Raw genomic sequence first — 26573 nt, 5'->3', positions numbered from 1 at the left:
ATAAAGACCAAGATAAGTGAGCTTAGGTGTTCAAGACGAAACGCGACTAGTTTTAGCCGTAAAGGTATCTTTTAGGTTTTTTTAGAGTTGCACTCAAACAAATGATAAATAAAGCGCTCTCTGTCCGTTTTCAAGTGGTATCTTTCTTTTAGGGGTCTTATAATGCTTGAGCTACTTTCAGATTGGTCCCACATTGAGGTTTAATTCGAATTTTCTAATGAGCATTCCCAAACCTTTTCTCTTGGGAGTCTCCTCTCCCGGGGAATCTGAAGAATCACTTACCAATTCCTCCAGTGAAACCAGGTTAGTGTTTTATTACCCGAAGTCGCCATAATTTATCTGGAACTTAAGTCACACAAATTCTTTTAAGATTACTTTTGCCATCGTGACCATTGCTTGTCCCATTACCATTCTTTTAACGTGACCATTGCTTGTCCCATTGCCATTCTGTTAAACCTCTTGGTGATGATAGCAGACGAAGAGAGAACTGGAAAAGAATTCAAACATCCTGCTGTCTAGTGCGGCCTTAGCTGATGTTTTGGTAGACGCTGTATCTATGCCACTGACTATTATGTTAGACACGTTGTTTGTCAAGAAAGTTTTATCTAAGGATAATTTTCACTGACAACTGACAAATGGCCTAAAATCTAATAAACATATGCGACAGTTGGCAGAAAGTTGCTAGTATGTTCAAGTAATGAGGCAAAAAGATGGTCTACTTATACCGTATAAGTGATGAGCTGGTTTAGAGCATTAAATGTCACCGAAAAGAAAATTGAGGGCTGGAACTGCTATTGTCTTCCGCTGTTTTGAAACCTGTTCTATGCGAGTGCTGACCACTACAATTTTTTTTATCATTTTTTTAAAACTTTATTTAAAGTGCATATCTACATTTACATTATCTACAGTTCATTACCTACGGCAGTACAGTTGTGCTACTATTATGGCCCGGTACCCTTGCGAAATTAGTGGGTTCTTTGCAGTTTTTGCAAACAACCCATAAACATTGCGAAATTTCTAATCCTTATAACTGCCTTCAATTCTACTTATTACTCTCCCAGTCTAGACTACTTACTTACAGACTACAATACCCAAATACCCAATACCCAAAAACACCAGGGCGAGGTTGGATTAGCAATTTACCGCACCCAAATTTTTCGACCAAAAATCCTGCTATATCAGGTCAGTGTACCGGGACAGTTGGCAAGGCTTCCGATTGGCTAATTGCCAAATTGGATGTGGTAAGTTGTTGAATATATATCACCGCAAACTAGACGGACTCGTGTCTGTAAAGACACAACGATACCTAACTATTTAGTTTTGCACTAGTACTGATGATGCCAATCTTCTTCTTAGTTCTCGCATATAATTAACAATTAGACCCGTAACCCGCAAGGAATGCGGGTCAATAGCCCATGAGGCGAAACCGAATGGGCTATTGACCCGTGGCCCTTGAGGGCGAAGGGTCTAATTGTTCAAGTATCACTCAACTAGTCAGACAGAAAAGGCAATAATAAAGTTAGCAAACGCAAGTTGAACAAATATTTATTTGGGAATAAAACGAAAGAAAGCGTCCCGCTCGATTGCGCCAATTTCGCTACTCGAGGACTATTACTAATAGTCCTCTAATAGCGTAGCCAATTAAAATGCAGGATTTGCGTTAGTCCACTAGTTGGATGATACTAAACAAAATTAGTCGTGAGTCAAACAGCTAAATAATGTGCAATGCAGCTACTAAATAGAACTACTTAATTGAAAACAAACAAACAAACAAACAAACAAACAAGGTGAAGGTACGAAGTCTAGTCTATTTTTGTTTGAGATAGTGCTAGTGGTAGATAGCCCCGAGCACGCGCGCCTGTTTTCTTGGACCAAGCCACGTACGACATTGCCATAAGACATATGGTGCCCGTCATGATGGAAGCCACGATCAAAGGACTGCTCTTCTGATCTGCATCAATAAAGTACATTTAAATACATTTAAGTTATTAATGTTATATTTTTACACACAAAATGACAGTAGAAAGCATGAAAAATGAAATGAGATGGATTAGGATGTAACACAAATATCAGCGGGTCAAAATGTTGGATACGAGGTGATTAATAGCGGAGCTTCGGCGACCCGAAGAGCCGCCAAGCGGAGCCTCATACCCATATAGGAACGACAAAGAAACTCATGAATTGATTTTCTCATGGTTATCGTGGCTAGCGGTATTGCTCGTGAGCGCGTAGGCACGACGACGGCGACGACGGCGACGACGGCGACGGAGTTGCGCAAGATGGCGGCCATACTCCAGCTAAAAGGTTGACAGAGACATAGCCTTGATAAAGCCTCCTTTGATATTGGACATCCACATTAAGGTCGTCTGACACCTGTCAAATCAAGGTCCCGCTGACCATGTATCACGTGGCAATACTGCGGGCTCAAGTTTAGAGCTCATCGACGTCACATGTTTTTTGAAGTTGACCAAGTGACCAAGTGCTGGTTTTCTATTGGATCGCGGGCTCATGTCAGGTTAACTTGTTTAAAAGGGGCCGGGTTGTTCGGAAGCCGATTAACGCTAACTCAGGATTAAAATGGTAATAGATGTCCAACAGTAGCAATTAAATAATGAAAGAATGAGAGATGCGAATGCAGCCATAACACTACTGAAAAATGACCTGAAAAAATTTCAGGCTCTGAACGGGATTTGAACCCACGACCTTGATAGCTCAGTTGGCAGAGCACTGCACCGGTATCGCAGAGGTCGTGGGTTCGAATCGCGTTCAAGGCCTGAAATTTTTTCAGGTCATTTTTCCAGTAGTGTTATGGCTGCATTCGCATCTCTCATTCTTTCAGGATTAAAAGTTAACAGAAATATAAATATTTCTTGTATACAAATGTTTTCCACTGCTTTATTGTTGTGTATTTTGAGATAATCCAAACTCAAAACAGAAGGACAAACAATATACAGGAAACCTCACTGCAAAGTTACGAAACTAAAATAAAAATTCTCGCTTAACCTGAGTTATGTTAATCGGGCTTTGAACAAACCGGCCCAGGAGCTCTCCTTTTACAGGCTTGGATAAATCTCTATATTAAGGAAGAAGGCATAGGTTGTTGCGATCTTTACAAAAAGGGCGAATGGAATAATTGGTTAACGAAATTCTTCAATGGTAAGAAGCTCTTCTGAGGTAGTTTATAGTTGTGACATTTTGGGGCTTTTTGCGGTTTTCTGAATGGCGTTGCCCACTGTTTCCCGTATTTTTGCGGTAGGAAGTTACCAATTCTGCTGATTTCAGCCATTTTGTTCCAGTTGACCCGCATCTCTTTAAAACCTCTATTTTGATTCGTTGTTGTCAATCTGCATCTCTTTTGTTCTTAGGGTTAGGAGCATTGTTTGTGTTGTTTACCTATTGATTCGATTAGCCAGTTATAGAACCACGTACACGGTGCAGCTCGCCCCTTTTGTTCTGGTAGAACTTTCCAGAGCCACTTGAATGACTTTAAACTAAGCGACATCTGCCGCACTTATTTTCCTAACACAAGTACAATACTTGGTAACCGAGATTCAATGAGTCAATCAGACTGCTTGAAAAGCACTATCCGAGGTTTAGACTTGAATCTGATACTCTTTATAATACTCTTATACGCCCTTTTCCACTTTTCAACAAGTTGATTTTGCACGCTGTATAAGTTAGCTTATAACTTTGACGTTTTAACTCGTACAAGGGGGGTCTATGGCACGGTTCACGAACGGAAAAAAATGAGGATCACGGATCACGGATATAAAAATTTCGTTTTCTTGAATCACAAAAATAAGCAAATAAGATACTCTTTTTAATAACCCGTTCTTGCACTAGAAAGAGTGTTTGAAGAAAGAAAAATCGTGAAAGGCTAAGTCAAGGCTCCATATTGCAAATCGTATGTCTAAGTCACTCTTGATACATGACTCTAACCACTCGGAGGACCCGCGTCTCCAAATCACGTAGAATAGAGTAGTGAAATCACGAATATTGGTAAATAATTCAAGTTCCTCCCGGGTCACGCAAAACCTTCAGGTCACGGATCACGAAGAATAATTTCCTAAAGTCACATTTCACGGAAAATAAAATCAGCTAATCACCCATCACGAGAATACCCCTGTATGACTCTTAGTAAAAGAGTGTAGAAGCATGCAAGCAGAATATGCAGATAATCTGCGCTGATCACTGCGCTGGAGATTCTGCCTTAGCTTACCTGTAATATCCAGACTGTGCAATCCATCAACAGTTTCCTGCAGATTTGCTTCATTAATATCTTCCTCCTGTAGCATGAATGGTCCCTGGGCCAAATTATACTCCTCGTCATTTGACTCTTGAGCATACAGCGACCTCTTACGTCGGTCATGCAGACATCCCTGCGCGCAGCGTGAGTTAGGATCTGTTGCGTTACATATCTTGACCTTGCAGTGCATGTACACAAACGGGTGATCACCCACGAAACTGAACGCTTCCACTTTATACCGCTGCATCCTTTCGTCAACTGTTGGAATGAACTCCACGGTGTCATCTATTGCACATCTGTATAAGGAAGGACAAAGGAAAAATGGTATGTGACGGTAGAGTCAGCTGGCGAGAAAAGAGACGGAGCAACTGTAACAAGGACAGTTTTAGAAATAAAAGCCTGGAGAACGGGCGGGTGAATAGGATATAGCCGTCTGCTCTGCAGGATACATAAAAAATTTATGTAGTTTGAAATTTCTTAATTACTCGTGATCCCGAGGCTAAGAGGCAAGGTGAGTCCGATTTTTATCTGAATTCAATGACGCAGACGGCACAGCCTGAGCAGCCAGCAGTTCATGTAGAGCTCATGTGCGGGTTTGTAGACCTATAAAAACAAAACAAATGTTTCGTACCCATCTTTGATGAATGTGTATCTCAAGACGTCATTATTGGGATCAGGGTCAGGTGTAGCAAAACACTCCTCTGCCAGAATCTCGAGCCTGCTATCGTCTGTATCCACGCTGACTTCTACGTAGAGCTCTTGCCTCAGTTTCACTTCAACTGGGAAATCGTTCTTTTTGTAGTGGCCGAGGAACTTGTCATCTGGAAAAATCTTCATTTCCAGTACAAATTCTCCATATCCTTTCTTGGAGAAAATGATCTTTTTGCTTCTAACTTCGAGACCAACAGCGGACACGACTCCCATGTTTGAATAGTAACAAGTGAAGGGGATTTCTACCTCACGCACACGAGTGATAATCTGACCCTCTTCCAGGGGAATTTCCTCCACCTTGTTCGAGTAGGAAATGAACTTCTCGGTGTGCCTGCTCTTTGTGTGGCATTCCGTCAGACTAGTGTGGAGAATAAAATGGGTTGGGGTCTCTGTGGCTCCACAGCTTACATCACTAAGACGAATATGTTCCACGTCGAGGCCGTGAAGAAGATACCTAGGAATACTGATGTACATTTCGTTCTGAAGGCACGTGACATTGACCTCTGTGAAAAGACGAGATGAAAAACGTGACTGCAGTTAAGCGTTAATGAGTAAAGCAATAAGTCTGCCTGTTCGCGGAGTGATACATGAATCAGAAATATATTAAAGGACTGAGGGTCTAAGTTATTACAATACGGATTCAAATGTGACACTTACCTTCATGAGGTGGAGGAACTGTAATGGGAAAAGTAAGAGTTAATAAATAATGTAAATCTTGTAGTCTTATTTTATCAAGCCGTCCTTAAGATATGAAAGACTGTACCAATCTGACTTTGAAACACGTGCTAAGTTAAACACATTTGTACTGTGTGAGATACGTGACTCGTCCCAGTACAGTCTCATGTGAAAAGGAATCCAGGATGATGAATGATGGGAGAAGGAACCCTCTCTTCTCTCTGCCTCCTTCCCATCATCTCCCGCGTCTTAATAAAATAAATATTTTATCTCAACATCGGGGGACGAGTCCGGTGAGCTACAGTTTGGTTGCGAACGGATTAACATTAGCATTGACTTTTGAATCATCCACTTTGCGCATATGGCTGCATGGTGGACCATGATCGTGCTGAACTTCTTTTTACTTACCAGAGGTTGGTGGGGTTTTTGTTTCTAAAAGAGAAAATTATAACTCACATTACCAAACAAACTGGTTAAACTTGCCCCCTCCTTGCCCGTTCCCGTCTCTATCTTTCCTAAAGAGATAGCAAAACCTGATATTTTGCCGATTGGCGCGGCAGATACACTTAGAAATAATAAAAGATCTGATTTTGCAACAATAAGTGCAAATATACTCAAACATTTACGTTAAAGGGAAATGGAACATTATGCCGAGGCCTTGCAAACGCAACACTTTGAGGTCCTTGCAGTATTATCTGTAACATACCTAGGAAATTCTGTTAACGTGGAAGTAAATCCAGTAATGAGGACTTATGGTGTGACCAAAGCCGTTTACGTTTGGCTTCGCTTCACTAGAGGAATTTTTTTTCTGGTACGAGTGGTTGTTGTCGCACATTTTTCTCCGTCAGAAATCGGAAAACAATTTATTCCTTCTTTTGGCTGCGTATCATCGAGTAGTGTTTCACTTACCATGTTTGGAGAGCACTTAACAAGGGGGCGTTGCTACAGAATATACTAATCTTGAGTCACATACCAGGTTCAGTGGTTCCTGTCATTCCCATTGTTTCGGCCGTTGACACTGAAAATAAATATGGAAAAGGCTAAAGTGTACTTACACTGTTATCAGCCGTTATTGCGTTTGTACAACTTCAGATCGTAATGAAACTTGTACCTTTTACCCAAAAGAAAAGTGAAACTTCTCGATTGAAACAGTGCAGCTCCAAAACAAAATTAGTAATAAAACCTCAAGTGGTTTGAGGTTTTATCGAAGGAGTTCAGACACTCTTTGAAAAGAAGTTGTTAAAACAAAACGGTTTGTTGATGCAGTCGTTAAATTATCAAAATTATATTTTTTATAAGAATTACTTAATTCTTGTATTAATTTTTTATTAACTGTATTAATTATTTATCTATTAATTGTAGTTATTTTATGTATTTTATTAGTACACGACCCCACAAGCTTGTTAACTTTGACGTCTTTTATCGTGTATAAATAAAGGTTGTATATATATAAAGAAACGCTCGTCTATAGGCTCGTATTTACCCCTACACTAACAGAGCGTTTTCATGGGACGTCACGGCAGCCATATTGGTGTTCTGAAAACAATGAAATGGCTGCCATATTGGTGTCCCAAACCAATCCCGTGGGCGTTCAACTCATTTTTTTTTTTTGTTAACACTTTCTTTTGTGAAAAGTGAACTAATCAACATGACACGAGCGTGGGACAAAGAAAAAAATCTGAGTCCCCGACTGGCTGTGTATCATCGAGTTGTGATGCACTTATGGTGTTTGGAGAGCACTTAAGAAGCGGGCGTTGCTCACAAGCAAATTTCAGGTTTCTTTCGTACTCCCCAAACTTACCGCGTACATCATATCTTAATGATGCACGCTAAAGCAGAATCAATTGTTACGCAAAATTAACTCGAGTGGTTCCAGCATGATATGTTCGCATTCATAGGGAGTTTACGCAACCGCGATGGCGGCGATTAAAAAGTCAATTTACATCCAACTTAAAAATCTCGCCACTCTTTGTATATATACAGTTTTGCTTATATCTTTGTTTGAGCTCGGTAGCAACAGCCGAACGGTTCGAAGACAGCGTTCTGCATTAAAAAAATTCAATAATTCGTTGTCCACGTCACTCTTTTTGCCAAGAAGTTATAAGCACATGCAGAGTTTCTTTCCTGCTTATTAATAATTCATCACGAAACAAGAGCTTTTCAAACGCTTTCCGAAATGACCGGTTATTGTTGCGTTTTTACATTTCTCCGGCGTGGTGCGGACGGAAAACATCTGCTGCGTTTTCAGAGTGATTAACCTCCGTTTGATTAACCTCCGTTTGATTAACCTCCGTTTGATTAACCTCCGTTTTCAAATTCCTCCGCTGTAGTGTGGACGGGGACTCAACCTTTTGTTTCGGACGTTTTACTGGTTGTCTCGCCGTCGTGGTTTGTATAAACTCCTATGAAAAAACATGTCAGTCCTATCATTACACTAGCTACAGAATATACTAATCTTGAGTCACATACCAGATTCAGTGGTTTCTGTCATTCCCGTTGTTTCGGCTGTTGACACTGAAAATAAATATGGAAAAGGCTGAGTGTTAATCGTAAGAGAGCCCAAACATTGCTAAATACGGTCTATTTTTAATTACGCAAAGTTTCATTTGTTTCGTGTTTCACGAACTCCATGAAATATTTTTTATAAGAAAGGCTTCAACTTGCCTTGTGTTGTTAGTGTTTCGGTAGAATTAGCTGAATATCACTTGTACTGTGGCGAACTGTTATGCTCAGTCGCGCAACTGGTTTAGTGCACTTACACTGTTATCAGCCGTTATTGCGTTTGTACAGCTTCAGATCGTAACAAAACTTGTACCTTTTACCCAAAAGAAAAGTGAAACTTCTCGATTGAAACAGTGTAGCTCCAAAACAAAATTAGTAATAAAACCTCAAGTGGTTTGAGGTTTTATCGAAGGAGTTCAGACACTCTTTGAAAAGAAGTTGTTAAAACAAAACGGTTTGTTGATGCAGTCGTTCACGATCCGCAACGTCATACTGCGTGAATAGCATAGAAGTAAAAGTTGTTTGAACCCAATTTCCTGTATAGCTAAAGAGCTTTGTGATAAAATAAATCAGAGGCTTGACCGTGCTTTTTTTATTACATAGCATTCAGGGAAGTGATAAAACTCAATAAGTATAAAGAAACACTCGTCTATAGGCTCGTATTTATCCCTACACTAACAGAGCGTTTTCGTAGGACGTCACGGCAGCCATATTGGTGTTCTGAAAACAATGAAATGGCTGCCATATTGGTGTTCCAAACCAATCCCGTGGGAGTCCAACTCATTTTTTTTTTTGTCGACACTTTCTTTTGTGAAAAGTGAACTAATCAACATGACACGAGCGTGGGACAAAGAAAATATCTGAGTCCCCGAGAGGAATCGAACCCATGACCTCCCGAACACCATCTTTATTCACTTACCGGCACTCTCACGATGACTTCCACAGTGCTGATCCTAACAGTATGCAGGACGTCTGTCACATATTAACTCAGTTAAATGACTTTGTTCTCCACGAGTTCTCGTAGCTTAGTGGATAGAGCGTCCGCCCAGTGTTCGGGAAGTCATGGGTTCGATTCCTGTCGGGGACTCATACGTCTCTTTGTCCCACGCTCATGCCATATTGATTAGTTCACTTTTCACATTTCATTACCGAGCTTAAAATTCACCATCTTTATTCACTTACAACACTTTCTTTTGTTCCAATAAATTTAATTTGCGTGGGTGCTGGACACGTGAGTTAAAACTCTCTATTTCGCACGCTGTGTTCACTTCCTTACGTGCTTCATGCATATAACAGAAAAAAACAGAGTCCAGCGTGTTTTACTTGCATAAATTAAAAAAAAAAACTTGCCTTGTGTTGGCGGTGGTTTCGTGGGTCCTAAACGATAAACAAAAAAAGAGATGGAACGGTTAAAACAAGCATTTTTAACTCCTCTGTTTAACCCTTCCTGTCAAATAAGATCATCCCCTCTCTAATTTGCCTCCCATTTTGAAACATGAAATTTATTAAGTAACCTCTTAGTTTTTTGGCGTAATTTGAATAAACCTTGTATATCTATTAAGCTCCCTTCCGATTTTTTGGAAAGATAACCCCCGGACGGGGGTCGGGGTCGGGGGCCTAAATACAGTATTTGCGCTCAATATATAAGTGTACGTGCCTTTGCCATTGCCACAGTAGCGATAGCTGCAGCCTCCCCATGGGTCTCGCTTCAGATAGTAAAGGTAGAAACCAACACAGTTGCGAACTTTGACTTCAGTCTTCCAATGACAACAGTCGTCCTTCCAGTTAAAGCACACGGTTCTGTTGACCACACCTTCACCTTCAGATGGATGAGAACCATTCAGCCAACCAGGGGCGTTTGTACCACACCGTCTGACAGGAACACATCTCTTAGCCATCCTTGAACCTGCTTTACCACTGAATCGATACCAGCCTTCTTCATCATCTAAGTCTGTTCGGTCACACTGTGCATGTCCTTTGGGGGTTAGATATCCCGCAGCGCGGGTACGCTCTGATAGTGTGACATAATCACCGGACAAACAGGGATTGTCTGCCAAGAAAAAAAAATGAACATTGAAATTTACTCTTTGATGTTTCATATAGAAATCACTTATTTATTTATTTATTTATTTATTTATTTATTCAATTATTTACATATTTACTCAAATTCAATTACACAGATGATCAAAATAAAATAAAATAAATAATTAAATATATTAACAAATATAAAAAGGGGATATCTGAGTAATTAGGCAAGTTTATACAGAATTCTAGATTCCTTATTTTAAATAAACTGCCTGAGATAAGATATAAAATACATAGAATAGTAACATAAGCAAATCGCAACAACAATAAGTGATCAGAAAACTATAAAAATTTCTCCTTATTACTTGTCAAGGGTCGTTTTAGAACAGATATCTTTAAATTCTAATGGTCTTTTTTTCAATCGCATTGTGGATTTATGGAACAGCCTGCCTGTAGCCATCAGGACAATTGATCAATTATCATTGCTTAGTAAGAAAGTGAATCAGTTTTATATTAGTAAATTTAACATAAGTTTATATTAAATTTACTAATATAAAACTGATTCACTTTCACTCTAAAACGACCCGTTGCAAGCATGGCTTCTGTATTTCTCATATCGTACTTATATGATTTGAAGCTAACATACGATAGGAAGTAAAAATAAATGTGCCTTTTAAGACATTTATAAAAGAAACATAAATGTAAAACCTCCCTCCTAAACTCGAGAGGCAAAAGACCTAATTTAGCTAAAAGTTCTGGATAAGTTAAATCACATTTCAAGATAAATTTGGTGGCTCGTCTTTGGACACGCTCAAGGGCCTTGAGTTTTTCTTTAGCGTAGGGGAATGCGTACTCCAACATTTGAAAAAAAGCAATTTTGGTATTCTAATGAGAATAGATCCACGTGCGACACGTATTTTAAACCGTTTTCGCTGGAAATAGATTGTTAGCTATTTCAATCTGGTAGTGGTGTGGTGTATATTAATATCCTTGTTTAATTTGTGCTTAAAGGTCTTCAATTTGGAATTTAAGCCAGTTATTTTCAGACTATAAATAGTCTCTTGTTTACAACCAATGAGTATATAATGTCTCATTTAATGATGGAGCAGCCCTATTTGCTACAAATTAACAATTAGCGATATAAACTTGTAAAAAAAAATGAACTACACCGATATTCCCCAATATGGACCGGGCAAGCTAGTTCTGTACAGTAATCATCATAATATAATGGCTCTTATATAATTCTTAAACTGATATCAATTCAATTCTCGGTAAGCTCGCGCTCCAAAGTTAAGCATATATTTGCATTTTTTCCGCCGCTTTCGTGAAAGGAAATATATTTCTTCTTAAAGAAACTGTTTTCTTTTATGCAATAGTTTGGAACTCTTTTGGAAAAGCCACTTGCCGAAGCTGTTTTTGCGCGGTCCATGCAATACAGGAGGCGCGTATACCAAACCCGGACCGCTCGGGGAAACAATTCATCATGGATCAAGAAGCCACGTTCGATAGATCTATATTCTGACATGACTGCGAGGCTCTTAGGACAAACTTCTATATTTGGCGGTGTTTTATTTGTTTCCAAGTCTCTTTTGGGAATTGTGAGACAAAAGAAACTTGTAAAAATTGTAATTTTGACCCGAAAGCCTCGGATCCATGTTAGAATATTGATTTATTGAACGTGGCCCATTTGCCATATAAGAAATCGACATTACTTACCTCGTTCTTCTTTTTGTTTTCGTTTGCATGTATCGTGAGGTGATAGTTCTACGGAAACCAAACAAACAAGCCACATAATGTATCAGTTATAAGATTATTCTTGATCATTTACAACAACACCTGGTCTGACATTTCGGACAAAAGCCTCTTCCAATCCATCCCGCTCTCCACTTTGTGATCAACATTATTACTAATCATTGCTTCAATAAGTTCTTTGCCTCTACCAAGCGTACTCCACCGGAATCAGCCCAAGCGAAAGTTTATTACAAATTACCTTTTATTGACCTTGTCTCGAGCGTTACTCAGCCTAGAAATAAGAGGTTTCGGCCAGCGCCTTTGTTTAGATTAAGACTTCAAGTTGGTTTTTGTCCCCTACAAAATCAAGAACTTGTTCCTTGTGAAAGATGCGATACACAAAACATTACGTGCTCGGGTAGCTTACAAATTTCTCGGAGAAACAAACCGACGTCCTGCTACATGTATTCGTGAACAATCTAACAACGGAGAAAAACACTCGGGCGTTTTCCAACATTTGTAAAAATCAGGAATGTGCCGGGCTTCATGCTCCGAGGACTGAGTTTTAATCCTTGACTTTCCAGCTAAAATCAAGGAGGCCTTGTACATTGCGCGGGAAAAATCCATATGAAATAACCATCTTAATTTTTTTGTCCCACGCTCCTGTCATGTTGATCAATTCACCTTTCACATTTCATTACCGAGCTTAAAATTCGCCATCTTCATTCACTTATCAGCTTAGCGTTGTTATCACTTTCCTGGTGATATTTTGCAAGCTTTTCGTTCTTTAGTCTTATATTTTGTTTTCAGCAGTATTGTGTCCAGTACTAACTCAATCTCCTGCTGTTGTGTCTCACTAAATAGCAGTTTTCCTGTAATCGTTACTGACGATGTATGTGGGTCATCCGAAACATGTATTTAAAAACTATAGGTGTTCCAATTTTTTACTGCTCTAATCCTGCTGGCCATTCTGGCCATGGAAAGTTGTAGCTATGACGATCATCTCAATTAACATCATCAAATAATTTCATTATTAAAACAAACTGCAAGAGGTTACTGCTGCTCACCAGTATTGTTGCTTGTACCGTTGCCGCAATACCGCAGATTTTTTGCTGGCGGTTTATGAAACTTGTAAACATAAAAGCTACGACAGTTCTTGACTTGGATATCCGTTTTGTAGAAACAGCACTTATCATTCAAGTGGAAGCAGACAGATCGATGAACCACCCCTTCAACTTCTCTTGGGTGGCCATCGTACAGCCATCCAGGAGCCTTGGCCCCACATCGCATTGTATCGACACAGCCGGTTGGCATGGCAACACCTGCAGACCCATTGAAGCGATACCAACTGTCATATATCACTCTATTCTTTGATGTTCGGTCACACAAGGTGGAGCTACCTGTCACAAACCCTGCAGCTCGATCAGCATCGTTTAATACTTTGTAAAAGCGCTTGTCACATGGATCAATAGTAATAGCTGAAATTGTCAACAAAATTCCGTGAATTTTATGTAACAAATTATCCTATGGTCACTACAAATAAAACTTCTTATTTCAAATAAGTTAGTGCTGAACTTTTGCTACTAACTGATGCTGAACAGTCTCGGCTTTATTATTCTATGCACACCTCGTTTGTCTTAAAAGCTGCCGATTTACGTGCATGATGTACGTCATTGGTCCTATAATTTCTTCATTCGGGATCGGACGATCGCCCACTTTGAACGCTATTGCCGACGCGTCTATTCAAACGTTAACCTTTTCAGACCGGCTTTTCCAAACCTGCTACGTTGCGTAGAAACTTGCTATAGTCTTTGTATAATGTAAGCCATTCGACCAAAGTAGTACAGTTCACTTGCATAATTACAACTGGCTCAAAAAGGGACGAGCTCCCAGTTGGCCCGATAGGTTAGATCAATTGGCAGAGCACGGCACTGGGTTCAAATCTAGTTCAAGTTTTGTTTTTCGGGCGATCTTTTCACAACTACTTAGTACATAGCTGCAATGGTCTTTCACACATAAAATATTTTACATCTAGTACAAAAAATAAGACAATTCAAATATATTCTGTTCAACATTACCTTCGTTATTGCCACAGTAACGGAAATTCTTGTACACTCCAAAAGGTTCTCTTCTCAGATAGTACAGATAAAATCCACCACAATTTCTTACTTTCACTGTGGTCTTCCAAAAGCAGCATTCCCCTCCCCAGTGAAAACACACCGTGCGATTCACGACGCCATCCTCTTTAGAGGGACGAGGGCCATTGATCCAGCCAGTAGCTTCAGTGCCGCAATGCTTCAAGGGAACACACTGTGTAGCCATGTGAGTACCAGCCTTGCCAGTGAAGCGATACCATCCCACTGCACGGTCCAAAATGTTTTTGTCGGATTGCGGTTTGCCTAAGGTCTCAAAACCAGCAGCTCTGTCGTACTCGAAGAGGTCTTGATAAAGCCCGGTTTTACACGGGTTGGCTTCTATTACAGGGAATCAATAGGAGCAACCTCATAAGTCTTAATGCTTAATTCCTAGAACTATTACACACCTAGCTGTGTAATAAGAAATTTCCTATCCTGGATATGTACATCTAACAATATATATAATAACATTAATCCTCCGGGCTTTCGATTTGCCCAAAATTACAGCCCGTGATTAAGGTGCAAGATTTCAAGGAAAGAAATCTTGCACAAGTATAAATAACTAGTGTTACTATAACACTGCTACCTTCTTGCGGCTTCTTGCGGTTAGATTTTCAGCTTCTTGCGTTTCGAATATTCTTGCGGGTAAACTGCAAAAACACGACATTTTAACTGCTTGCGGCGGCTTGCGTGTTGTTGCGGCGCATGAACTTCTTGCGTCACGTCTTGCGCGTGCATTATTTTAGGGCTGTACTGTATTTCTGTGACTTTATTATTAGACAGTTATTGTAAAATGGTTATTTTCACACAGACACATAAATGTGCTCAGACTTCCGATGGAAGCACCCTCGATCAACCAGGGTTCTTTGCGCGTTCTGTTGTTGTCATCATCCGGGCAAAGATCGCGTGGTCTCACTTTCGCCATTATGAACTGATATGAGAGAAAATTACACTGATGTCAGCGAACCGGCTTCAAACAGATAAAGATTAAAGAAAGCTTCGAGATTTCGTTATCAAAAGAGTGAAAGTGTTTTTGGAGGATGCTCGCTTTACTGGTACGTTACTCTGATTAGTTGAAACACAGTGACAATAAACAAGTCTGGTGCAGGTTCAGTGCACAACTTGATCACGATTGTCATGCAGTGACGTCTGTGACTATTGAGCAATTTAAATGCATCTCGTCTCAAAGACGTACTTGACTTGAAGAATACTTTATGCCATTGGAATAGCCTTAACAATGGCGTCATATCTGTGACCTCAATTATACGGACTGTTCAGTAATGCAGAGTTTGTTATGTCCTTTCAGTATCCACATTAGGTAGTAAAACTAAAGAGTTCCATTTACTTATTAGTATATATTCTTGGGCAACTTCTGAAGAACTGAAATGTGGTGAGCCGCTCATGACAGAGACCGCGTCGTAATGTTCATACGGTTCTTTCCTTGGCTTCCAAATGCGCAAAAATATAATTTCGTCCAAAAGTGGCCTACAGTTACTTGGTTGGCGTCACTTTGCGCGTTTTATATAATAGAACCTCCAAATGCACCAAGAGTCAGATTTCAAACAGTATGTAATTGACATCTAAAGCGTAATTTATTCCTTACTAGCATCCGACGCATTGTTCAAGATTCCAATTTTATCGCTTCGAAAATTTTCAAATAATTCACGCTGCTCAGATAGGGTTCGTTTACTTGTAGAAAAATTAAGACTACTGTCAATATATGTTGCTTGTCGATCGAGGTAGTTTGTGGAGATAACAGAAGATACTTTAGCTCACATTATGTAATCATCCAATGTCCGTTAAGTTGGCATTTTGACTGTTTTTCCAATTTCATTTTGCACAGAGGGGTTATTAACTCGAGAATAAGTTTAAAAGCCATTTTACTACGAAAAACGTCTATTCCTTGTTGATTAAGTGGCACCGCTCGATAGGCACAGAGACTTACAGTGTATTATGGAGATGATAGAGCACACATTGAGTCACATTATCTTATCTGCGGATTGCCGTGTGGATTGATCTGTGACACACTAGCTATGAAGTCTAATCCATATTTCTACCTACCTCTTTCGCTCACGTCATTTCCAAAAGCAGATACATTACTGCAGCTCAAAAACAAAATGCAGCAAGCTAGGAGAAAAAAGGATCGCATCGCTCCAGCGCAGTATTTCTTAAACTGACGATTAAATCGCACGGCATAATTTTATATTCACAACCAATTAGAGCAACCCGGAAAATTGTTTTGCTCTGGGTTTTTCCGCTTTGAGAGTGTTACCAAACAAACAGGTTGGAACTGTCTACGAAATCCTACATCTCAAGATAGCACTTGACGGAAGATTTCCAATGGTTTTTGCTTATCTTAAGAGTATGTTGTGGCGGTAGTTATTTGCAGGAGTAAGCGTTCGTAGCGAAAACAATAAACAAAATCATCATTTAAAGCGCACTTTAATATTTCTTGTGCCCACGCTCTCACTGAATCCTCCTCGTTCCCTTAGGCGCATAAAATTAGCTCTTAAAATCTGACTTCTCTCGCACGCGTCACCTTTAATTAAATTTCTACCGTCCGTCACCATGTCTCTCTCGATCATTGCTCTTGCTCGTTTCCAGGGTTTTCCTGCTCATGTTGACTCTGCTGATGGCAGATGGCTCCATCCTGAGGACGCCACCGATCTAGCGCCTATCTCTCTTCTTTAGCTCGGAGCTGATGTTGTTGGCTGAGGTTGTCCGGTTTTGTTCGGCGTTCGAAAGGGTGGTGGACCAGAAGATGTTCAGGTTGTAAGCTTTGTGTTATGTTTGTGTCAGGTTGTGGCAGATGGCTTTTATGATCTTCCATGAATCGCACCCATACAGCGGCGTTGTGCAAGCATTACCCAAAAAGAAGCGTAGTTTTTTTTTTTAAACTGATCGTCTTGCTTTTCCAGATATTATTGAGAGAGGCAAGTGCTTGCCCTGCTTTGGAAAGCATTGCCTTGATAACTGACTCACTGCTTCTTCTTCTGATCGGGGGTCATCTTAGGGCTACGGTACGTAAGATCTTTGACTTCTTCTGCTTACTGTTCATGCAGGATGATCGATGCGTCTGAACGGTGGTTCATTCTCACGTGCTTGGTTTTCTTCGTGCTGGCCTTAGGTGCAAGCATAAAAGCTGTGGATGTTTGGTTTTTCGTGTCATGTAGCGGTGGGCTTAGAGGCTTATGTCGTCTGAAGACATTGGAAAAAGTCCAACAAATGCCTCTTTGATCTTTTGCTCCGTCTTTCTTGACCCAGTTGATACTGAAAAGCGAAAATAGGAACATAGAGAGTTTGGATCTCCGCTTTACACCCGCTTGGATAGTGGGAGGTTCGCCGTCAACTTGTTAACGCAGATGATCTGAGATGGGCAAGCGTGGTTCAGCATCCTGATGACATTCACTATCTTGCATACCACAGGTTGCGCCATAGCGTTTCTCTGTGGATACTGTTGAACGCTTTCCAAAGTCTATAAAGTTGGCGTATAGATTGAGGTGTTCCATTACCTCGCCCGCTCCATTATCTGCCTGAGAGAAAAGATATGGTATTCCGGGTTCTCCCTTGACGGAAGTTGGTTTGCTATTTACGAATGTCTTTCTCCAGGGTGGCAGTTATCGCTCTTGTATGACATTACTGAACACTTAGGTTGTGAGACTCCAGAGTGTTGTGCCCCTCCATCCACCTGTTACTTTCCCTTAGCCAAACTCTTCATCTTCCCATCCAGGTCTTGGTATTTCTTCCTTTAGAAGTTTTTAAATCTCACTGATCTTGTTAAGTTAAGTTTGTCCCACTTTCCTTCTGGTATCCATTCGTCTTTCTTCTTTCTTCTGAAACCCAGGATTTTCTCTCCTGCTTCTCTCACTGTCCCGTGACATCTTCCTCCACTCATCACGATGACCTCCTTCATGTCACTGTCCATCTCAGCTTGCCTTTTAGGGTCGTAGTCATATACTCAACCTGAGGGGACCTGGATGTCTATTTCCTTTTTGCTCCTCGTCCTGGGTCTCTCCAGCGTGGTCGAACCTGCCGGGGGTACAAAGGCTTCCGATGGCATAGCTTGAGGGGTCCTAGAGGCACACAAGCTACCGCACCAACGGAAAGGTAAAGACTTTGTATTTTTTTTTATGCGAGGAGTATTTTTAAACGTCCATCGAAATACCAGTAAACGGTGCTTGATTTATCGCAAACCTGATATCAAAAACAACCTGCCTTCCAAGATTTCACACTCTCTCAAGATCAACCAACGCTAAAGTAGAACTTTTTCAAAATCTGCATTTCAGTATCTCAATTTTTAATTTTGTGAGCGACCATTACTTCTAAGTTACTTGGTTTTCGAATACAATACAATACAGCTAGGAGAGTGAAATCAAGAATGCACGGACAGAGTGGGAAACTTGCGAAGTGAATATTCCACCGGAATTCGCTAGAGTGTTATTTGACACATTCATGTGTGACATTGTGGACAACGGGGAAAATGAAAAGAAACTGGGTAACAGATGTTGGGCGAAGTGACAAAAAGACTGACAAATCAAATATGGACAGTGACAGGAAGCTAACCTACAGAGTAAAACTGAGATTTCTCAGTAACTGCGGAAAACCCAAATTCGTATCGGGACGCTTGCTAGTATTCATTATCGCTATTTATCATCGAGTTTCCAGTCCTTTGACGGCTTCTTAATTGGTTTCTCTGTTAAAGCACCATTACACAATGAATCCCGTCCCTTCGGTGTCCGTGCTAGAAAGGCGGAGGCATTTGCTAACTTAGGTTGTTCCATTTACTTATTAACAAAGATTCCTGGGCAAATCTTGAAGAACGTCAATTGTCGACTCGAATTGCGGTGCACCGTTCCTACAAAAAACGCGTCATAAAGTTCAAACAGTTCTATCCCGCGTAAGCTTCCGAATGCGGAAAAATACTGATTTCGTCCGAATTATGTTCCTTAGATCAGGGCGTCACTGGTTTGCACATTATAAACAAGACAGCTTCCAAATGAATTAAAAACCTTCAGCTCTGTCATATAATACTCAGTTTCCTGAACAGTATTTCTTTAATACGAAAGTGGCACTTTTTATAACTGGCACTCGAGGCCTTGGCCATAATTCCAATTTTATCATTTCCAATATTTTAAATAATCTCCACTGCAGATAAGATAGTTCGTTCATTTGCTTAAATTGTCCATTGACGAACACATTCCAGTTAACACATTGATAAAGTAAACAGAAGACTAATTATAGAAACAACAGCATACACATTAACTCTCTTTATTTAATCACCCAATTGACGTTGTGAAATTTTTGAAATTTTCCATTTTGCACAAAGATGAAGTACCGTTACTCGTGAATAAGTTTTCACTATATGTACCTTAAACTTTAATTGCTTGTTGATTAACTGACACCGATCCGTAAACACAGTGAGTTATTAGAGTTGACAGAGAACATGTTGGCTCATGGCAATATCTAATGAGTGGATTACGGTCTTGCTTGATCTGTCAGACACTAATTATGAAGTCTAAATCAATATTAATTCTTACCTCCGTCGTTTACGTCATCTTTCAGAGCAGATAAACAACTGCAGCTCAAAGACAAAACGCTATAAACTACGAGAAAAAAGGATCTCATCGCTCCAGCGAAATGCTTCCTCGTCCCAGTAAACAGACACTAAAAATAGGTTGATAATTTTAATTTATAATCAATTAAAGAAACGCGGAAAAAATGTTAATTTTTTGTTATGAGTTTTTCCGTTTTGCGAGTATTGCCAAACAAACAATTAGGCAAAAGTCACGAAATCCTTCATCTTATTGGAAAGATCTTACTTGGGAAAAAATTGACCAAGGTATGTTTTAAGTGCTATACACGAACGGTACAGTAGTGGACTGCTGACACACATGATGTAGATAAAATAAGATCACTGAGGTTTATCTTTGGCCAGAACCATCATTTTATCTTTACAAATTTAATCCGCTATTCCAATAGTGCTTTGCTGATGTTATTTCCACAAATATCTTAACCTGCTTTAAATAGCAGAAACTACAAACGATCTATTTTGGTTACAAAATCAGACGACTTTTCATTTGCACGACAAATACTGCGGTTTGACGCAGTACTTAGCAGCAGGAAGGATTGAGAGTCACACCATTTGAATAATATTTCCGAAGTTTGCCCAAGATTTTGTTATCCAAGATATGCTCAGGGCGCAGTTTTACTAACTGCTGCTGAACTGAGAGCACAGTGGGATGTGATGGCAGAGTAACCAAACCAGTAGCACACTCATCCTTGTTGCATGTGCAATGAGTCTTAAATTTATTCTCTGTATCTGAACACCGCTTGACAAAATTAACTGACTGTTAACCCTTTCACGACCAAATGGTCGCCCAAAAAATGCTGTTTTTAACCGTTAAATCAGTTTTTTGGCTGCCATGTCACTAAATGGGCCTTAGTTTTGCAGAAAAAGCTTTTTTTTTTTTGCCAAACAGATAGGTTTCCCCAACTTTAAGTACAAAAATGAAGAATATTTTAATTTGGTGCATGCGTATATAAGCCAAAATTTGGACTTTTTGGTTTTTTCTTTTTGCGATTGACCGTTCCGAATTTTTTTATTGCCCTTTTCCTTTCATTTTTCTCATATTACACGAGAAATTCTAACGGCAATTTTTAATAGAACATTGTAAAAACAAAAGCTAACGGCGAGAGTGTCATATCAAGTAATTACAACTGGTTCGAAAAGAAAAGAAATGTCGGATCAAAAATCGTTCAGAGTTTCACTGTCACTAAGCGGACACGAAGACATATGAATTTATAATATTTGCGGATCCACTCGGCTATCGCCTCGTGGATCCACAGCTACTTTGACAATATTATGACTAAATTCATGATCAATAACAGGACATACGCATGAGTAAACTGACGTCAATTCGTTAAATGTTAAACTGTTGTTCGCTGTTCTCTGGCAGTTTAAAACCCTTGTTTTAATAATATATCTTGCACATTGCATCATCTTGATACAGTTAAGCTAACTTGTAAAACAAACTGTTCAACTATCTCAAAACTAGAAATGCCAACAGTTAACGCTTCCTGTGCCCTTTTTTCAGAGGCGGTGGTTCCAACAGTTCTTCCAAAAAGTAATTTTCTGAGTAGATTCAAAATACATTTCGATTCAGTAACGTTGGAAAGGCGTAACGGACCCATTGTTTACGAGAAACTCAGATGTGAAATTGTAATGTTTGCTCACCTGCGTGCCTTTCAAATGCGGAGAGAAAATGCATAAATTATTTTGCTCTGTTGATTCCCATCACAATACCGCTACAAATGCATTTGAAACTTGCAGCTCTGTTTTGGGCATTTAATAGCCAGATTTGAACAATATTAAAATGAGTTCTACAACGATTATTAACTGTACTTAATGTTACAGGTAGTCGCCCGGTTGATCAAGGAACCATTTTCACTCTTTGAAAACTTTTAAACAATTTCACATTCAAAGAGCGGGTTTCTTTACCCGTTAGTAAGCTGAAATACTTTTTGCTAATTTCAACTTATTGCTTGTTAACTAACTAACTGCTCAGTCAGCACGTAACTTATCATAGAGGTGACAGAGAACTGCGACATTATCTACTTATAGCACTGTCCTCTGGCTTAATCTATCAGAAACTATAAACACAGATTGAATAAATCCTTATAGCACTTACCTTCATCGCTTACTTGTTTTCCCAGAGCCGATAAATTACTGCAGCTTAAAGCCAAAATGCAGCAAACTACGAGAAGAAAGGATCTCATCGCTTCAGCGAAATATTGGTCTCAGTGCCTGTGATCTGAAGGACAATTAAATCGGCTTGTTCAATTTTCATTCAAATACGCAGTTAAAGCAACGCGGAAAAAAGGTTATCTTTTGTTTTAAGTTTTTCCGCTTTGTGTGTTCTTCTAAACAAGCACGTCTGTTAAGACAATGACTTTGAGCCGCTGTGCAATTATAAACCTCTTTTCTTCTATCATTTCTTTAAAAACTGGTGAAAATTTGTTCAGTCATACGACATGCTGTTTGGTAAAGTTCTGGAAATCCATATGCATTGTCCTTCTTGAGCCCGATCGATCGGAAGAGAGCTTGAGTTGTAACTTTATTTATACACGGTAAAAATTCCTTCCACACAACGTAAAAGTATTAATAATACAGTGGAACCCCGTTAATACGGACACCAAGGGGACATGCCAAAGTGTCCGTATTAACCGGGGTCCTCGGAAAAAAGTCAGGGACACGTGTTTTATCGATACAAACACTAAGGCCGACACTTGTACGGTAACAAAACGTTTTAATTGTACTGTAAATTACAAATCATTAACTGTATCACTCTCGGTGAAATTTTGCCTTTGCAACCAGAGCCGGGAAATGGTGAGGACAAAAACGCAGTCGCCGTGCTAAAGGAAAGTCGAGTTATCGGCCACATTCCATATCACCTCGCAAACACCAAAAACCGCACTGGTATAGTCACCCATTTTATTTCAAAGCCTACTAATCGAGGATCAGTTGAAGTATGTGGAAAAGCAGTTAATCGGGGTGGAGGCCTTTGTATGGAAATACCGTGTGTTTATATTTTTGATGGTCCTAGGAAGCACGTGGATTTACTTGAACAATTAATAGACGTTGGCAACAGCCCAGCAATACGAACGGAGGCCGATGCTGATAGTGGCAAGCATAAGACGTCAAAGAGGAAGAAGGCTACAAGCAAGGACTGTAGCGAAAGACCAAGAAAGTGAAACTTTTGTGTAAGCGTATCAGGCAGAAAACTTTATATAAGGACTGCAGACTGGGTAATGCACCGGAAGAAAGAGCTGGTCAAATGCGTCATGCTATTTTGCCACTGTTTCATTTGCCCTTTTCCTTTCATTTTTCTCGGTCCTTTTACTCTCGCTACCTTTTTCGTTTCATATTCTTTCTGGTTGCCGTAAAGAGTCGGGTGTTAATTATGGGCAAAGTCTGGATCAATTAATGGGCCATTTTACCACCATTTTTGCACCAAAACTGATAACGTTGTTTTTCAATTTGCTACGACAGAATGCCGTCGATATCCAAAACCGACTGTTGCGCGGATGGATCTATTCTAGCTCTACCATCTGCTTATCAAGAATATCTAGTGACATTTAAATTGATGACGCCACAAGTGGTGCAAATGGCAAGACCATGAAGTGGCCGTATGAGGCTCCTCGGGCGTCAAAGAGTGAAAGGTTTGTTCATGTTATCACTTCACTGGTATCACACATATTACACGGGAAATTCTAACGGCAATTTTTAGTAGAACATTGTAAAAACAAAAGCTAATGGCGAGAGTGTCATATCAAGTAATTACAACTGGTTCGAAAAGAAAAGAAATGTCGGATCAAAAATCGTTCAGAGTTTCACTGTCACTAAGCGGACACGAAGACATATGAATTTATAATATTTGCGGATCCACTTTGCTATCGCCTCGTGGATCCACAGCTACTTTGACAATATTATGACTAAATTCATGATCAATAACAGGACATAAGCATGAGAGAACTGACGTCAATTCGTTAAATGTTAAACTGTTGTTCGCTGTTCTCTGGCAGTTTAAAACCCTTGTTTTAATAATATATCTTGCACATTGCATCATCTTGATACAGTTAAGCTAACTTGTAAAACAAACTGTTCAACTATCTCAAAACTAGAAATGCCAACAGTTAACGCTTCCTGTGCCCTTTTTTCAGAGGCGGTGGTTCCAACAGTTCTTCCAAAAAGTAATTTTCTGAGTAGATTCAAAATACATTTCGATTCAGTAACGTTGGAAAGGCGTAACGGACCCATTGTTTACGAGAAACTCAGATGTGAAATTGTAATGTTTGCTCACCTGCGTGCCTTTCAAATGCGGAGAGAAAATGCATAAATTATTTTGCTCTGTTGATTCCCATCACAATACCGCTACAAATGCATTTGAAACTTGCAGCTCTGTTTTGGGCATTTAATAGCCAGATTTGAACAATATTAAAATGAGTTCTACAACGATTATTAACTGTACTTAATGTTACAGGTAGTCGCCCGGTTGATCAAGGAACCATTTTCACTCTTTGAAAACTTTTAAACAATTTCACATTCAAAGAGCGGGTTTCTTTACCCGTTAGTAAGCTGAAATACTTTTTGCTAATTTCAACTTATTGCTTGTTAACTAACTAACTGCTCAGTCAGCACGTAACTTATCATAGAGGTGACAGAGAACTGCGACATTATCTACTTATAGCACTGTCCTCTGGCTTAATCTATCAGAAACTATAAACACAGATTGAATAAATCCTTATAGCACTTACCTTCATCGCTTACTTGTTTTCCCAGAGCCGATAAATTACTGCAGCTTAAAGCCAAAATGCAGCAAACTACGAGAAGAAAGGATCTCATCGCTTCAGCGAAATATTGGTCTCAGTGCCTGTGATCTGAAGGACAATTAAATCGGCTTGTTCAATTTTCATTCAAATACGCAGTTAAAGCAACGCGGAAAAAAGGTTATCTTTTGTTTTAAGTTTTTCCGCTTTGTGTGTTCTTCTAAACAAGCACGTCTGTTAAGACAATGACTTTGAGCCGCTGTGCAATTATAAACCTCTTTTCTTCTATCATTTCTTTAAAAACTGGTGAAAATTTGTTCAGTCATACGACATGCTGTTTGGTAAAGTTCTGGAAATCCATATGCATTGTCCTTCTTGAGCCCGATCGATCGGAAGAGAGCTTGAGTTGTAACTTTATTTATACACGGTAAAAATTCCTTCCACACAACGTAAAAGTATTAATAATACAGTGGAACCCCGTTAATACGGACACCAAGGGGACATGCCAAAGTGTCCGTATTAACCGGGGTCCTCGGAAAAAAGTCAGGGACACGTGTTTTATCGATACAAACACTAAGGCCGACACTTGTACGGTAACAAAACGTTTTAATTGTACTGTAAATTACAAATCATTAACTGTATCACTCTCGGTGAAATTTTGCCTTTGCAACCAGAGCCGGGAAATGGTGAGGACAAAAACGCAGTCGCCGTGCTAAAGGAAAGTCGAGTTATCGGCCACATTCCATATCACCTCGCAAACACCAAAAACCGCACTGGTATAGTCACCCATTTTATTTCAAAGCCTACTAATCGAGGATCAGTTGAAGTATGTGGAAAAGCAGTTAATCGGGGTGGAGGCCTTTGTATGGAAATACCGTGTGTTTATATTTTTGATGGTCCTAGGAAGCACGTGGATTTACTTGAACAATTAATAGACGTTGGCAACAGCCCAGCAATACGAACGGAGGCCGATGCTGATAGTGGCAAGCATAAGACGTCAAAGAGGAAGAAGGCTACAAGCAAGGACTGTAGCGAAAGACCAAGAAAGTGAAACTTTTGTGTAAGCGTATCAGGCAGAAAACTTTATATAAGGACTGCAGACTGGGTAATGCACCGGAAGAAAGAGCTGGTCAAATGCGTCATGCTATTTTGCCACTGTTTCATTTGCCCTTTTCCTTTCATTTTTCTCGGTCCTTTTACTCTCGCTACCTTTTTCGTTTCATATTCTTTCTGGTTGCCGTAAAGAGTCGGGTGTTAATTATGGGCAAAGTCTGGATCAATTAATGGGCCATTTTACCACCATTTTTGCACCAAAACTGATAACGTTGTTTTTCAATTTGCTACGACAGAATGCCGTCGATATCCAAAACCGACTGTTGCGCGGATGGATCTATTCTAGCTCTACCATCTGCTTATCAAGAATATCTAGTGACATTTAAATTGATGACGCCACAAGTGGTGCAAATGGCAAGACCATGAAGTGGCCGTATGAGGCTCCTCGGGCGTCAAAGAGTGAAAGGTTTGTTCATGTTATCACTTCACTGGTATCACACATATTACACGGGAAATTCTAACGGCAATTTTTAGTAGAACATTGTAAAAACAAAAGCTAATGGCGAGAGTGTCATATCAAGTAATTACAACTGGTTCGAAAAGAAAAGAAATGTCGGATCAAAAATCGTTCAGAGTTTCACTGTCACTAAGCGGACACGAAGACATATGAATTTATAATATTTGCGGATCCACTTTGCTATCGCCTCGTGGATCCACAGCTACTTTGACAATATTATGACTAAATTCATGATCAATAACAGGACATACGCATGAGAGAACTGACGTCAATTCGTTAAATGTTAAACTGTTGTTCGCTGTTCTCTGGCAGTTTAAAACCCTTGTTTTAATAATATATCTTGCACATTGCATCATCTTGATACAGTTAAGCTAACTTGTAAAACAAACTGTTCAACTATCTCAAAACTAGAAATGCCAACAGTTAACGCTTCCTGTGCCCTTTTTTCAGAGGCGGTGGTTCCAACAGTTCTTCCAAAAAGTAATTTTCTGAGTAGATTCAAAATACATTTCGATTCAGTAACGTTGGAAAGGCGTAACGGACCCATTGTTTACGAGAAACTCAGATGTGAAATTGTAATGTTTGCTCACCTGCGTGCCTTTCAAATGCGGAGAGAAAATGCATAAATTATTTTGCTCTGTTGATTCCCATC

The 26573-nt window shown here is 39.7% G+C and overlaps 1 protein-coding gene across 3 annotated transcripts in view; it reads right to left on the bottom strand.

Moving 5' to 3' along the window:
• Nucleotides 1-845: 845 nt before the first annotated feature.
• Nucleotides 846-26573, bottom strand: part of LOC110064435 (oncoprotein-induced transcript 3 protein-like) — a 26274-nt gene continuing 546 nt past the window's right edge. The window contains exons 2-15 of one of the 3 annotated variants that reach the window (XM_020771491.2): nucleotides 24340-24462; nucleotides 21714-21836; nucleotides 13969-14364; nucleotides 12958-13368; nucleotides 11876-11923; nucleotides 9792-10184; nucleotides 9485-9511; nucleotides 8102-8146; nucleotides 6606-6650; nucleotides 6041-6064; nucleotides 5615-5632; nucleotides 4878-5460; nucleotides 4220-4542; nucleotides 846-1951 (exon numbers count right to left, since the gene is read on the bottom strand). In XM_020771491.2, the coding sequence (XP_020627150.2) occupies nucleotides 1803-1951; nucleotides 4220-4542; nucleotides 4878-5460; nucleotides 5615-5632; nucleotides 6041-6064; nucleotides 6606-6650; nucleotides 8102-8146; nucleotides 9485-9511; nucleotides 9792-10184; nucleotides 11876-11923; nucleotides 12958-13368; nucleotides 13969-14364; nucleotides 21714-21801 (2550 nt within the window). In that variant the 5' untranslated portion in view covers nucleotides 21802-21836; nucleotides 24340-24462 and the 3' untranslated portion in view covers nucleotides 846-1802. Of the gene's footprint in view, nucleotides 1952-4219; nucleotides 4543-4877; nucleotides 5461-5614; nucleotides 5633-6040; nucleotides 6065-6605; nucleotides 6651-8101; nucleotides 8147-9484; nucleotides 9512-9791; nucleotides 10185-11875; nucleotides 11924-12957; nucleotides 13369-13968; nucleotides 14365-16086; nucleotides 16405-19562; nucleotides 19696-21713; nucleotides 21837-24339; nucleotides 24463-26573 lie in introns of those variants that run through there. The other 2 variants (XM_020771493.2, XM_020771492.2) reach the window with 2 other exon arrangements.

Source organism: Orbicella faveolata, unplaced genomic scaffold, assembly GCF_042242905.1.
Source record: "Orbicella faveolata isolate gen_17 unplaced genomic scaffold, um_ofav_v1 contig_1, whole genome shotgun sequence".
NCBI classification, from domain to species: Eukaryota; Metazoa; Cnidaria; class Anthozoa; order Scleractinia; family Merulinidae; genus Orbicella; species Orbicella faveolata.
Note: the sequence above shows the minus strand (reverse complement) of the source record. Positions and strands in the feature narration are given on the sequence as shown.